Source organism: Cydia fagiglandana, chromosome 26 (genome assembly GCF_963556715.1).
Source record: "Cydia fagiglandana chromosome 26, ilCydFagi1.1, whole genome shotgun sequence".
NCBI lineage: Eukaryota > Metazoa > Arthropoda > Insecta > Lepidoptera > Tortricidae > Cydia > Cydia fagiglandana.
The window spans coordinates 2,484,335-2,498,786 of record NC_085957.1 but is presented as its reverse complement, the minus strand read 5'-3'; the positions used below and the strand labels follow the sequence as shown (position 1 = coordinate 2,498,786).

At 44.9% G+C, this 14,452-nt stretch overlaps 1 protein-coding gene across 3 annotated transcripts; it reads left to right on the top strand.

The window, feature by feature from the left end:
* Positions 1-168: 168 nt before the first annotated feature.
* Positions 169-12,485, top strand: LOC134677229 (uncharacterized). Of its 3 annotated transcripts, none has more exons than XM_063535661.1 (7): positions 169-335; positions 3,641-3,794; positions 5,994-6,139; positions 6,739-6,925; positions 10,483-10,655; positions 11,563-11,691; positions 12,231-12,485. In XM_063535661.1, exons 2-7 carry the CDS (start codon positions 3,644-3,646, stop codon positions 12,420-12,422), a joined length of 978 nt encoding a protein of 325 aa, XP_063391731.1. In that variant the 5' UTR covers positions 169-335; positions 3,641-3,643; the 3' UTR covers positions 12,423-12,485. The 3 variants fall into 3 exon arrangements, with proteins under 3 accessions (XP_063391731.1, XP_063391730.1, XP_063391732.1); XM_063535660.1 differs by having other exon boundaries at positions 179-339; XM_063535662.1 differs by lacking the exons at positions 169-335; positions 3,641-3,794 and adding an exon at positions 4,145-4,238.
* Positions 12,486-14,452: the final 1,967 nt, after the last annotated feature.

The following is a 14,452-nucleotide window of genomic DNA, read 5'->3' as shown; positions in this document are numbered from 1 at the left end:
TGACGTCACTTCATTATTTTTGTCGATTTGTCCACGACTCGTGCAATCCGACCAAATTGAATATAAGGCAGAAGTTAGTTGATGTAATTTGAACTGTGTACGTTTTGCTTTGGGAGTTTAATATTAAATTTATGCTTTCGACGCGGAGCGGCTTGTTTGAATTCATGTGAATAGTGTAGGCACGCCGCCGGCTTATCGTGTTTCGTGCCTTCTCGACTAATACATTTATTATAATTATATAGATTTAGATTCATAATCGTAGAATCTCTCGCTAGTGTTAGTCCTGCTGTAGGATACGTGGATTAAGGAGTCGGATTGCTCAAATAATATAAAGAGTAAGTGTTATTTATTATTTTCTACGTATATAATTAATTATCAAATTCAGTAAATCATGCAAAAGCATGAAATAATCTTTATATTTTAAGTATAGTCACAGGCAATATTGCGAAGATTTTCGCGAGTTAAGCTAGATATTATTGCAGGTGACTGTACCTATCTAAGTTTTTAGGTTGTAAGAACAAGTGGATTTCTTTTATCATGCTTTTATCGCTGCCTAATTTTGATGTGCAATTTGTATTTTGGTACTTTTAAGCAGTACATTGTATAGAGGGCAATTGTCATAGTACATTTTGTAGTCACAGTAAATTTACTGCCATCTATCGACACGGAGTTGCATGTCTAGTCAGTAGGTATGGTAGGTACCATGTATGGTCGGTACATATTTTTCCAAGGCCGTGGTGTTGCAATAAATTAAAATAATATGTAAAAAATACCTATTATAATGTCTGTTGCGCCAGACACTGAAAACTGAAGCGACAAAAATTATATCGCGTATATGTATATACCATGATTAAATTTCTCCCTAGTCTCACTTGTTTTTTCTAATATGTACAGTCGCCATCAGATACATCGGAGCGGCCAAGGTGCTCACAAATATCTGAACACGCACTCTAACGCCTTGACAATATGGCTCCTCTACACGATGGGCCAACGCCGCGCGGCCACTCCAAGGGACGCAGCCATGCGGTAGAATGAGATAGCAATATCACTTGCTCCCTCTAACGCATAAATGCATTCCTTGGAGTGGCCGGCGCTGGGCCATCGTGCAGAGGAGCCAATAGAGGCGTGTTCAGATATTTGTGAGAACCTCGGCTGCTCCAATAAATCTGATGGCGACTGTACCTTGTTTTTTCCTAGAAAAACTTAAAATTCTAAGCATAGCGATGACATTATGAGCCTTGACCTGAGACCTTGGTGACTAATTTGCCCAAATAGATAATAGGAAACGATATCGTTTGACTATAGCTCTATGTAATAAAATAGGTATACAGGTTGTTTGGTACATCGTTTGCCAAATTAAAACGGCAGATGGTTGAGTTCTTTGCTATCTTCTGTATACTTACACCCTGTATACATTAAGTACATACATACCTACACAGATATAATCACCATATTTATTATAAGTAGTGTACATTCTGCAATAATATGTTACTCTTCGAAGGCCGCAAAAAAATTAAAGTGCCTTGATTCTGATAATTAATAATTATGTGAGACGAGTTATTTTTAGGGTTCCGTACCCAAAGGGTAAAACGGGACCCTATTACTAAGACTTCGCTGTCCGTCCGTCCGTCCGTCCGTCCGTCCGTCTGTCACCAGGCTGTATCTCACGAACCGTGATAGCTAAACAGTTGAAATTTTCACAGATGATGTATTTCTGTTGCCGCTATAACAACAAATACTAAAAACAGAATAAAATAAAGATTTAAATGGGGCTCCCATACAACAAACGTGATTTTTGACCAAAGTTAAGCAACGTCGGGCGTGGTCAGTACTTGGATGGGTGACCGTTTTCTTTTTTAATTTTTTCCGTTTTTTTTTTGCTTTATGGTACGGAACCCTTCGTGCGCAAGTCCGTCTCGCACTTGCCCGGTTTTTTATTTCTAATGGCCAGCAGTCCAGGAATTTTCAGTATACCCTAAGTAACATCGCCCACCTCAGTGTTGGCCGAACGTTAATTGCATTAACCATTATAAATTCACACACGGTAACGGACGGTTACAGTTTACGGTTCAATTTATAATGGTTAATGGCCAACATTGGTTAATTAACCAACACTGGCCCACCTACTGCATTGGTCGCAGTATTTTGGCGAACCGAGTATTTGCAGTAACAAATCTGTCTCAATGTTTACATATGATCTTAGCAACACCGAACTTGGTCCCGACAGAGACCAGTTAATCAATAAAGACATCACAATGGTGCGTCCATAAATTAACGAGTTTATTGTAGATGGCGTTAATTTAACAGTCTCAGTAAAATTTTGTTAGTAGGTGTGGTAGTATGAAATATGTATTTCAGTTAGATTTATTCTTCTGAGTCCTGGAGGCCCGTTTTAGGGCTCCGTAGTCAACAAGGAACCTTTATAGTTTCGCCATGTCCGTCTGTTTGTCCGTAAGCGGCTTTGCTCGTTAGTGCTAGAAATATGCAATTTGGCAAGGATACATAATAATATTTTAAACTTTCGCGTTTTGAACACATATTAACTCACATTACAGACGGGTCTAACGCGAATTATATTCAATTATCTTGATTTACCGACGTTTCGACACAGGTTTCACTGGTCGTGGTCGCGGCTGACTGATGTCCCAGCAAAATGTCAAAAATGTCAAAGGATACCTACATAAATCTTGCGGCGACAAAACGGTAAAATAAAAACCATAAAATATATATATATTTTTTTTGTATTTTGGCTTTATTTTTAAACGGGAAAGATTTATTCAATAACAAAACTTATAAACTATTATTAAAATTAAAGTGGGGAAAAAATTATACATGTACCTATGTGAGCACCTTGGTATCTTATACAACTATCCCTACTAGTAATCAACGATTCGTAATCTACAATAAGATAAGACACAACTCTCTATAGACATGAGTAGTCTGTATTAATCACCGGTCTCTGGCCCCGGTTACGTCACTTTCAAGGCACTTGTATCGCCGCGGAACGATTAGGTATTTACATACCTACTCGATATATTTCTATAGTATGATGTAAGCGGGTTCCGCTTTGATAGAATAATAATTGCTTTTAGGGTTATAAATTATTATTTAATTATAGGCTTTTAAATAATTTCATAAATCTACTGCATGGCTCTGTGAGCTCATGAGCTGTAGACCTCGCGTTAATTTAGATTATTTTGAAAATGTAAAAGTTAATAATACACGGCGACACTCCTCCTTTCGGGCATTATCGGCCTTCTCGGGTCCGTTCGGCTCAGCATTGCTCCGAGCAATTATTAAGGTTGGCACTACTTGACGTCCCTTTACGTGCACGACCACAGATATGTACTGCGATATGGCTTGTTAATGCCTTCGCAATAATTTACTTATTATACAAAAGGTTAATGGTATATAAAAAAATCATACAAAAATAACTTGAATATATCTAAATATTAAAATAATTTAATCTTAAAGACCTCCGTGAGTTGTACCGGGTGCAAAGGTGTCCATGACACTTGCCGCGTTACCACGTTGGATAGCGATGGCTAGCCTTTGCACAAGGTACGAACCCGCGCGAGCATCAGAGGTCCTTTATTAATTGCTTTGTTTTTTTTTTAATTAAATATTTTATCCTTTTCAGACCATGGGTAAAGACGAGAAAGAAGACTCCGGCTTCGGTTTCAAGGACAAGGCTAAGGCAGAAGAGACCCTGAAGCTTTTAGAACAGCATGACCCTAATTACCGACGGCTCACTGTACGCGGGCTGCTGGGCCGCGCCAAGAGGGTACTTTCCTGTAAGTATCTTCAACTAGGCGAAGAGACTGAAGCTTCTAGAACAGTATGACCCTAATTACCGACGGCTCACAGTACGCGGGCTGCTGGGCCGCCCCAAGAGGGTACTTTCCTGTAAGTATCTTCAACTAGGCGAAGAGACTGAAGCTTCTAGAACAACATGACCCTAATTACCGGCAGCTGTATGCGGGCTGCTGGGCCGCGCCAAGTGGGTACTTTCCTGTAAGTATCTTCAACTAGACGAAGAGACTGAAGCTTCTAGAACAACATGACCCTAATTACCGTCGGCTCACAGTGCGCGGGCTGCTGGGCCGCGCCAAGAGGGTACTTTCCTGTAAGTATCTTCAACTAAGCGGAGAGACTGAAGCTTCTAGAACAACATGACCCTAATTACCGGCGGCTCACAGTACGCGGGCTGCTGGGCCGCGCCAAGAGGGTACTTTCCTGTAAGTATCTTCAACTAGGTGAAGAGACCCTAAAGCTTCTAAAAGCTTAGGGCTAGAAAAGCATGACAAGACCCTATAATGACCGGCGGCTCACTGTATCGCTAATCTGATAGATTGCACTTGTTGCTTAGAGAATATTAACCAAACGGAGTGGGCATTAACAGGCGCTCCCCTCTGTCGAAAATAGGCGGCCAATGGTCAACCACATGTCAACCACATGTATGGACTGACATGACGTACCTATACATTTGATGTGCCCCTCCCCCGCAAAAAACGGCAGACTATTTTGTACCGAAAATTATAGACATGGCGTCTCCGTTGGTTATATCCTCTAAGACTTGTTGCACCAGGGTCTGTCTCAAAAAGTACGTATATGTCTGTACTGCCTATATAATTACTATACTCTTTGGTCTGTACCCATTCTATGACATGTGCACTGCGATAATCAACTGTCACTAAACTTCAAAATATCAATAAACATTGTGATGTTATATTAATATTAGATAGGAATATTAATATTGGATAGAATGTATTAATATAATTACCACAATGACTCAAAATCCACCAGTTTCAAACCAAGAACCATGTTTATTTAACAAGAACCCAAATCCACCAGTTTCACAAGAACCATGTTCATGCAGCAAGAACACGATAATATGTATACTAGTCCTATTTAGTTTGATGTTTTACCAAATGTATCGTCATCTCAAAGAGGTGTCGCATATCTTGAACGTATTAGTTCGTTTATTAAGGAAAAGTCCAATTGATGCGGAGGAAATTTTTGAGCTGGATAATGACGGCGACCAAGATGTACAGATCTGATGACAGTGGGTTACTCGCAGGAGTTACTTATCAATATGGTAATTATGTCAAGCTGATGGCACACTATCTCCTCTGTCGTGATGGCTCCTCTACCTACACGATGGGCCAGCGCCGGCCACTCTAAGGGACGCAGCCATGCGGTATAATGAGATAGCAATATCACTTGCTCCCTTCGTGTAGAGGAGCCATGACAGAGTGGTCGTGGTCACGTTGAGGCATGTAGAGGCGGACACAGCTCTTCGCACGATCTCCCGCCACCTCTCCATGTTGACAGACTGTCTGGCACAGACAGTCATTTACGCGGTTTCCCACTGCGGATTTTATTTGGTCAGTCCAGCGCATACGGTGATCTGCCGCGCAATCTGTTTCCTTCCACTCTTCCTTGTACGACCAGTCGTTCTATGGAGTCGAAATCTCGCCTAGAGACATGACACGGTGGCTAAAAAATAACTGCATTCCGGTACCAAGGAGGTTTTGAGATTATACTGAGCAACTTTTATTATGGGACTAACCCCGAAAACGCGACAAATCAGGACGCTTAACACTCCTCGCTTCGCTCGTCGTTGTAAGGTTGACAAAATATAAATTGAGCCTCGAACAAGTTTGAACAAGATCGGCTCACTTCAGGTATATTTCGTCAACTTTAGGTACCAAATGGGTATTTCATTCTTATTTATCATTGGTAGAAATTCAGGTAAAGAGAAATTTAGTTTATTTTCCAAGTAGGCATGTTATAATGCGCTTATATATGAACGTCAAAATAAAGTTACGTACAGGTATTCAGAAATTCCGGTTATTTGGTATCAGTAACCCCTCTGGTGCTGCAGGTGTCCAATGGGTGACGGTAATCTTACCATCAGGCATTAGTTTGCCTCCTATATCATAAAAAAATAACGGCCATTGTAATAAAAAAAAAATGTGTTCTAATTCCAGTAACAAAGGCTGAAGATAAAATAAAGAATATTAAAGAAGCAATGGCGGTGTTCGAGAACTGGCTGGCGGAGCTGGACGCTGGCAAAGAGAAGAAACCGGATAAGAAGAAGGAAGAAAAGAAGGCAGAGAAGAAAGAAGACAAAGATGTAAGTAGAATATTTGTGTTGTGTTTTTTGTTTGTGAGGGATTTGGGTCGGCGGCTGAGGGACAGGGGTGCGACCCTCGTTCCAGACCGTACCTGGTCCAACAGATCTCATTGGCCATTCAGCGCGGTAACGCTGCCAGCGTAATGGGGACATTTGAGCCAGGTACGATTCATGACGGTTAAATATTGGTTAACTTCTTAGATTTTATAATGACGAAGCCTGTTGCGGATATCATCCTTGGTATGTTTGGGACGAGGCATGTTGCTGATTTGCATTTGTAGCCACCGGACGAAGCCTGCGTTGCGGATTTCTTAGTAGAATATACATATATGTATAATTAATATTAATATGTTAGAGTTAAGAGCCAGTGTGGCCCTGCGGAGCCAGATGCTTCTGGTATGAGGGCTACTGCGTCATTGGAATGAAAAACATTGATATAAAAAGTACAATTATTATAACATTTACTGTGTAAACGTTCTATTGTGGGTCACAAACCATTTCACCTCTAAATACATAGGGCGCGATCTTCGCGCTCGTATCTTCTACAATCATGAAGCATTCTACTCTGTACGGAATTGACAATATTGGTTGCTTTTCAGTCCAGCTCAGACGTGGAAATGGAGGACAAAGAAGAGAAGAAGCTGCCAGCGGACAAGGTCCCAGGGCTGGGCTTCAAGGACAAGGAGGCTGCAGAAGGGACCCTCAAGGCTCTGGAGGGGCGTGACCCCGATTACCAGCAGCTGGCCGTCAAGGGGCTGCTTGGGAGCGCCAAGCGGGTGCTTACTTGTGAGTATGAAGAATCAACCAGTAGACAAGGTGCCAGGGCTGGGCTTCAAGGACAAGGAGACTGCATGACCCTCAAGGCTCTGGAGGAGCGCGACCCCGATTACCAGCAGCTGGCCGTCAAGGGGCTGCTTGGGAGCGCCAAGCGGGTGCTTACTTGTGAGTATGAAGAATCGACCGGCAGACAAGGTGCGGGCTTCAAGGACAAGAAGGCTGCTGAAGGGACCCTCAAGGCTCTGGAGGGGCGTGACCCCGATTACCAGCAGCTGGCCGTCAAGGGGCTGGTTGGGAGCGCCAAGCGGGTGCTTACTGGTGAGTATGAAGAATCTACCGGCAGACAAGGTGCGGGCTTCAAGGACAAGAAGGCTGCTGAAGGGACCCTCAAGGCTCTGGAGGGGCGTGACCCCGATTACCAGCAGCTGGCCGTCAAGGGGCTGGTTGGGAGCGCCAAGCGGGTGCTTACTTGTGAGTATGAAGAATCGACCGGCAGACAAGGTGCGGGCTTCAAGGACAAGAAGGCTGCTGAAGGGACCCTCAAGGCTCTGGAGGGGCGTGACCCCGATTACCAGCAGCTGGCCGTCAAGGGGCTGGTTGGGAGCGCCAAGCGGGTGCTTACTTGTGAGTATGAAGAATCGACCGGCAGACAAGGTGCGGGCTTCAAGGACAAGAAGGCTGCTGAAGGGACCCTCAAGGCTCTGGAGGGGCGTGACCCCGATTACCAGCAGCTGGCCGTCAAGGGGCTGGTTGGGAGCGCCAAGCGGGTGCTTACTTGTGAGTATGAAGAATCGACCGGCAGACAAGGTGCGGGCTTCAAGGACAAGAAGGCTGCTGAAGGGACCCTCAAGGCTCTGGAGGGGCGTGACCCCGATTACCAGCAGCTGGCCGTCAAGGGGCTGGTTGGGAGCGCCAAGCGGGTGCTTACTTGTGAGTATGAAGAATCGACCGGCAGACAAGGTGCGGGCTTCAAGGACAAGAAGGCTGCTGAAGGGACCCTCAAGGCTCTGGAGGGGCGTGACCCCGATTACCAGCAGCTGGCCGTCAAGGGGCTGGTTGGGAGCGCCAAGCGGGTGCTTACTTGTGAGTATGAAGAATCGACCGGCAGACAAGGTGCGGGCTTCAAGGACAAGAAGGCTGCTGAAGGGACCCTCAAGGCTCTGGAGGGGCGTGACCCCGATTACCAGCAGCTGGCCGTCAAGGGGCTGGTTGGGAGCGCCAAGCGGGTGCTTACTTGTGAGTATGAAGAATCGACCGGCAGACAAGGTGCGGGCTTCAAGGACAAGAAGGCTGCTGAAGGGACCCTCAAGGCTCTGGAGGGGCGTGACCCCGATTACCAGCAGCTGGCCGTCAAGGGGCTGGTTGGGAGCGCCAAGCGGGTGCTTACTTGTGAGTATGAAGAATCGACCGGCAGACAAGGTGCGGGCTTCAAGGACAAGAAGGCTGCTGAAGGGACCCTCAAGGCTCTGGAGGGGCGTGACCCCGATTACCAGCAGCTGGCCGTCAAGGGGCTGGTTGGGAGCGCCAAGCGGGTGCTTACTGGTGAGTATGAAGAATCTACCGGCAGACAAGGTGCGGGCTTCAAGGACAAGAAGGCTGCTGAAGGGACCCTCAAGGCTCTGGAGGGGCGTGACCCCGATTACCAGCAGCTGGCCGTCAAGGGGCTGGTTGGGAGCGCCAAGCGGGTGCTTACTTGTGAGTATGAAGAATCGACCGGCAGGCAAGGTGCGGGCTTCAAGGACAAGAAGGCTGCTGAAGGGACCCTCAAGGCTCTGGAGGGGCGTGACCCCGATTACCAGCAGCTGGCCGTCAAGGGGCTGGTTGGGAGCGCCAAGCGGGTGCTTACTGGTGAGTATGAAGAATCTACCGGCAGACAAGGTGCGGGCTTCAAGGACAAGAAGGCTGCTGAAGGGACCCTCAAGGCTCTGGAGGGGCGTGACCCCGATTACCAGCAGCTGGCCGTCAAGGGGCTGGTTGGGAGCGCCAAGCGGGTGCTTACTTGTGAGTATGAAGAATCGACCGGCAGACAAGGTGCGGGCTTCAAGGACAAGAAGGCTGCTGAAGGGACCCTCAAGGCTCTGGAGGGGCGTGACCCCGATTACCAGCAGCTGGCCGTCAAGGGGCTGGTTGGGAGCGCCAAGCGGGTGCTTACTGGTGAGTATGAAGAATCTACCGGCAGACAAGGTGCGGGCTTCAAGGACAAGAAGGCTGCTGAAGGGACCCTCAAGGCTCTGGAGGGGCTTAACCTTATTACCAGCAGCTGGCCGTCAAGGGGCTGGTTGGGAGCGCCAAGCGGGTGCTTACTTGTGAGTATGAAGAATCGACCGGCAGACAAGGTGCGGGCTTCAAGGACAAGAAGGCTGCTGAAGGGACCCAAAAAATAAAAAAAGGAAAAAAATGCAAAAAGAAAACGGTCACCTATCCAAGTACTGACCACGCCCGACGTTGCTTAACTTTGTCAAAAATCACGTTTGCTGTATGGGAGCCCCACTTAAATCTTTATTTTATTCTGTTTTTAGTATTTGTTGTTATAGCGGCAACAGAAATACATCATCTGTGAAAATTTCAACTGTCTAGCTATCACGGTTCGTGAGATACAGCCTGGTGACAGACAGACGGACAGACGGACGGACGGACGGACGGACGGACGGACGGACAGCGAAGTCTTAGTAATAGGGTCCCGTTTTACCCTTTGGGTATGGAACCCTAATTAGCTACTACAGCAGGCGTATTAAGGGGACCACTGATTAACAGTCCGCCGGACGGTATATATCGGCCTGTCAGTTGTTCGGAACTGTCAAAATTTTGTTCTAAAGCCTCCTCCACACTCGTGCGCGAAACGCGGCGCGAAGCCGCGAACGTGAGTGTGGCGTCGATTTTCGCAGACAGTGAAATCGACTCCACACTCGCGTTCGCGGCTTCGCTCGCGATTCACGCGCATAGTCTGGAGGGGGCTTAACTGACAGGCCGATTCCGTCCGGCGGACTGTTAGTCAGTGGCCCCCTTATTGGATGGTTTTATCCACGTGATAAAATAACTGTCACTTTTTTAACACCGCGGTATAGAAAGTGACGGAAGCCGTTTTATCACGCTGTCACGTAGACAAGAAGGACCATCATATCCGTACTGGAGCTTGCCCTATCGTCGTCTTTTTAAATTATGTTTTCATTGGAACATTATACATTTTATATAGTTTATCAAGCCGAGGGGCGATTTTTTATTGTAGTTTAGGTTTTATTTTTATTAATTTAGTATAATTTTAGTTTATAAGTTTTTATACAACATTTATATTGATTCAATAAATTTTGTTACCTATATATATACTGTCAACAAGGTTATTTGAAATAAATATTATTTTTTATCAAGCCATTTCCGTCAGTAAAAAAAGTGGCAATATTAAAAATGTAGGCGCGAAATGTTATCGTCTCATAGATAATTTGGATTACGCGCCTTTACCTACTGGCGAAGTGGTTTGACAGACTATATTTTACTTCTCAATATTAGTGGTTGTATCTGACTTCGGATCGGACATTGAGAAAACGCTCATATGCGCCGTTTCTTCACAGGCACTCGAGACGAGACCAAACTCGCCAACATCAAGGAAGCCATGTCCATCCTGGAGAAGTTTCTGGATGATTTCGACACCAACCATCTTAGCAAGCAGAACAACGCATACCTGAGTCTGGGCATCGTGAGAACTGCGGAGAAGTCCGCCGGTGACGCCGTTACTGAGCAACAGGTTTGTATATAATCCCAGCCTCTAGGGTGACTTCGATCAACCATCTTAGCAAGCAGAACAACGCGTACCTGAGTCTGGGCGTCGTGAGGACTGCGGAGAAGTCAGCTAGTGACGCCGTTACTGCGCAACAGGTTTGTATATGATCCCACAGCCTCTAGGGGGACTTCGATCAACCATCTTAGCAAGCAGAACGGCGCTTACCTGAGTCTGGGCATCGTGAGGACTGCGGAGAAGTCAGCTGGTGACGCCGTGACAGAGCAACAGGTTTGTATATGATCCCAGCCTCTAGGGTGACCTCGATCAACCATCTTAGCAAGCAGAACAACGCGTACTTAAGTCTGGGCGTCGTGAGGACTGCGGAGAAGTCTGCTGGTGACGCCGTTACTGAGCAAAAACGTTGTGGACTTGTCGCCAGTGGATAGGTTGCCGTTTCGGGATACATGTGCGGTATTTCTTGTGCGGCTGTGGAATCGACTCCCTGCCGAGGTCTACTCAGGTAATTACAGTAGGTCGGACTTCCAAAAAAAAGATATAATACTACTTCATAAGTAGATACATATGGTAGCTAGGGAACGCGTAAGGCCCAAAGGTCCCAGGAGAAGCAAGCTTTCATAAGCTACGATAATCACTTAGCGTTAGACGGACTGTACCATTTTTTGCCATTAACGAAGTTTTTCTCAAAAATTATTAGAGGTACTGAACCCTAAAGGCCGACCCACACCGGCTTGCGTGTGCGTGACGTGCGCGTGTGCGTGCGCTAAAATGTTGGAGCCGCACACGCACACGTCACGCAAGCGGTGTGCCATCTCTCATAAGGATATGTATACTACAACTCCGCACGCGCACGTGCACGTCACGCACACGCAGCCGGTGTGTACAGACCTTAAAAATGAACGGTGTTTTTCAGAGAGCCTTCATAGCAGCTTACAGCTCTGTCAACGGCGAGTACAAGCGCCTGCGCACCGTGGAGGAGAAAGAGGGAGGCAAGACCTGGGACATCGTGAGGAACAACGCGCTTAAAGACCTGAAGGAGAAGGTACCATTTTGTAACGCAACACCCCTCCTTTCGGTAGTCTCAGCTCAGGCTCAGCATTGCTCCGAGTAGTTATTAGGGTTCACGTACATTTGCACGACCACAGATAAGATAATTACTTGAATATGACAACCCTAATAAATAAATAAGGCCCCTGTACATATTAAGCCACCGTAAGCCAGTCGTAAGTAGCTAACACACTACCGCACCGCACCAAGGTCATTGTGGGACGCACCCATAAGTAAAAGGGAGAAAGCGATATCTCTTTCTCCCTCTTACTTATGGGTGTGTCCCACAATGACCTTGGTGCGGTGCGATAGTGTGTTAGCTACTTTAGAGACGCATTTATGCGTTATGGGTCCTCTACACGATGGGCCAACGCCGGCCATTCCAAGGGACGCAGCCATGCGGTAGAATGAGCAAGTGATATTTCTATCTCATTCTACCGTATGGCTGCGTCCCTTGGACTGGCCAGCGTTGGCCCAATATGTACAGAGGCCTTAACTTTCTCCCGTTTTAAATTATATTTCTTATATCTCCAGCACGCCGACGCAAAACTCTTCAACGAGAAAGACGAACCTACCGCCGAACACCTGGAACTGCTGCTGTGGGCCTACTCACCAGAAGCGGCCAAGGTCAAGAAGGTCGTGCCAGAGACTAAAGAGCCCAAAGAGGACCGGAAGAGGAAGAGCAGCGGCGGCGACGAAACTCATAGTAAAAAGAAAAAAGAATAACGGCAAGGTTTTTGAGCAATATAATTGTTTTTTTTTAAGGGGGGAACAAATTTGAATTAAAATTGACGTTATTGTGAGTGCAGGCATTTAAACTGGCGTGAAATTCTGAATTATATTTTATTCAGTCCATCTTAAGCTCTGATTTCCTAGGATAGCGTGTTATATAGCGGCCGTCTCCATACAAAATTATTAATTTAAACTGGTTCAGGCATGAGGGGTAAGGGATAGTCTTAAGGGGCCCACTGATGAACAGTCCGCCGAGCGGTATCGGCCTGTCAGTTGTTCGGAACTGTCAAAATTTTGTTCTAACTTAGAGGCTGATACCGTCCGGCGGACTGTTAATCAGTGGGCCCCTTTATGTATCCTCCAGCAGGGGTAGCAGCATAAGAGCTTTATTGTTAATACTTGTCAGTCTCACAGTTTTTTTATTCCCCGCCGCAAATTTAGTATGGTTTTTGGTGGGCAACAAATAAATTCGACCAATCAGTGTCGCATGCACTTCTAAAGGATCCTAATATCTATGTACAAAATACTACTCCATAAGATCCATCCCATCTCCATCCATAATTATTTAGCCATATTATTTTGTATGGAGACGGCCGCTATATGTTTTGAGAATGACCCAAAATGTTAAAATTTAAATAGCAAGAAACTACACGATATTTTGTGAGGATTGTTACTAGCAAAATATAGTTTTCACGAGCATTTACACTGTATTTTACGAAATATTCAATAAAAAGTGTTAACATTGATTTTTGTTTTTTACCCAATTACCTAACGCTGTCTGTTTCCCAGACAAATAAATGGATAAATTTAGAAATAAATAAATATATATTTATTATGAGATATCAAATGAAAGTGCTTCAAGTTTGGTCAAATTGGGTCTCATGCTTACAGAGCTAACGGCCGACCAAAAACATGAAACATAATATTAACTTTACAACACATTTACAACTTTTGAAATGTTGTCAATAATGTCAACATTTCAAAAGTTGTAAAGCTGTAGACTTTTTTTGGTCCGACTCTATTTATAAAGAAATCGTCACAAACACGTTTTCGTTTATGCATACCATAAAAACGCCTCTAGGTCAGAAGGCCTACCGCGAACCCCGTTCGACATGTTGGCGTGTTGCTTCTCTGTTCCACTTGTAAATTCGTACGTAAGTGTGACAGGGAGGCAACACGTCGAACTTGCTTCTCGGTAGGCCCTCAGTTCCAGTGTTGCCAACTTGGCATAAATAATGCCAGATTTGGCATATTTTCACTTGCTTTGGCACTAAAATTTTCCATTTAGCATCTGGCATATTTTTTAGCATAATTTAGTCTAAGCCAAGTTTGCACCAAAATGTACTTTTGGCAGCAACAATATGTGCCATCGCCTTAAGTGGTCCATATTTTCATATGAATTTTGACTTTTGTGGACGGATGGACGTCGACGGACTAGGTATATAAAGTTGGTCAAGGAGATCTTGTCAGTAGAAAAAGGCGGCATATTCGAAAAATGTATGTGTTTTAAGTGTCGAATTTCAAGTGACATTTTAGCATTTTTTAGCATATTATTTCAAGTATCTTTGGCATACTTTTAGCATAATCTAGACATTAGTCTAGCATTTTTTCAAAATCGGAGTTGGCAACACTGCTCAGTTCATCGATTTGACGTAACGTTGTAAACACAAAGTACAATGAACTCTTTCATTTTCGCGATAAAATTGACTGAAACATCGCGAATAATGAATTAAATGTGTCTTATTCAGTGCCCTCTTGTTATTTAGTAGCAGTTATATGTAAATGCGAGCCTTATATAGTGTTGTTCATGTGTATATTTAGTAGGGCGGGGAGCGGTCATATTAGGAGCTATTTTTACACATTACAGTAAGTAAAAAAAAAAAATTGGTATTGAAGACGCTTAGAACTGCCCTACGTATCGTTACTCACTCAACTTTGTACTTTTGCAAAGCATCTTTATGTTGTTTTGTAAAAAAAAATCGTATAAGTAAGACCGCGATTAAAACTTAAAAGTACTTAAAAGT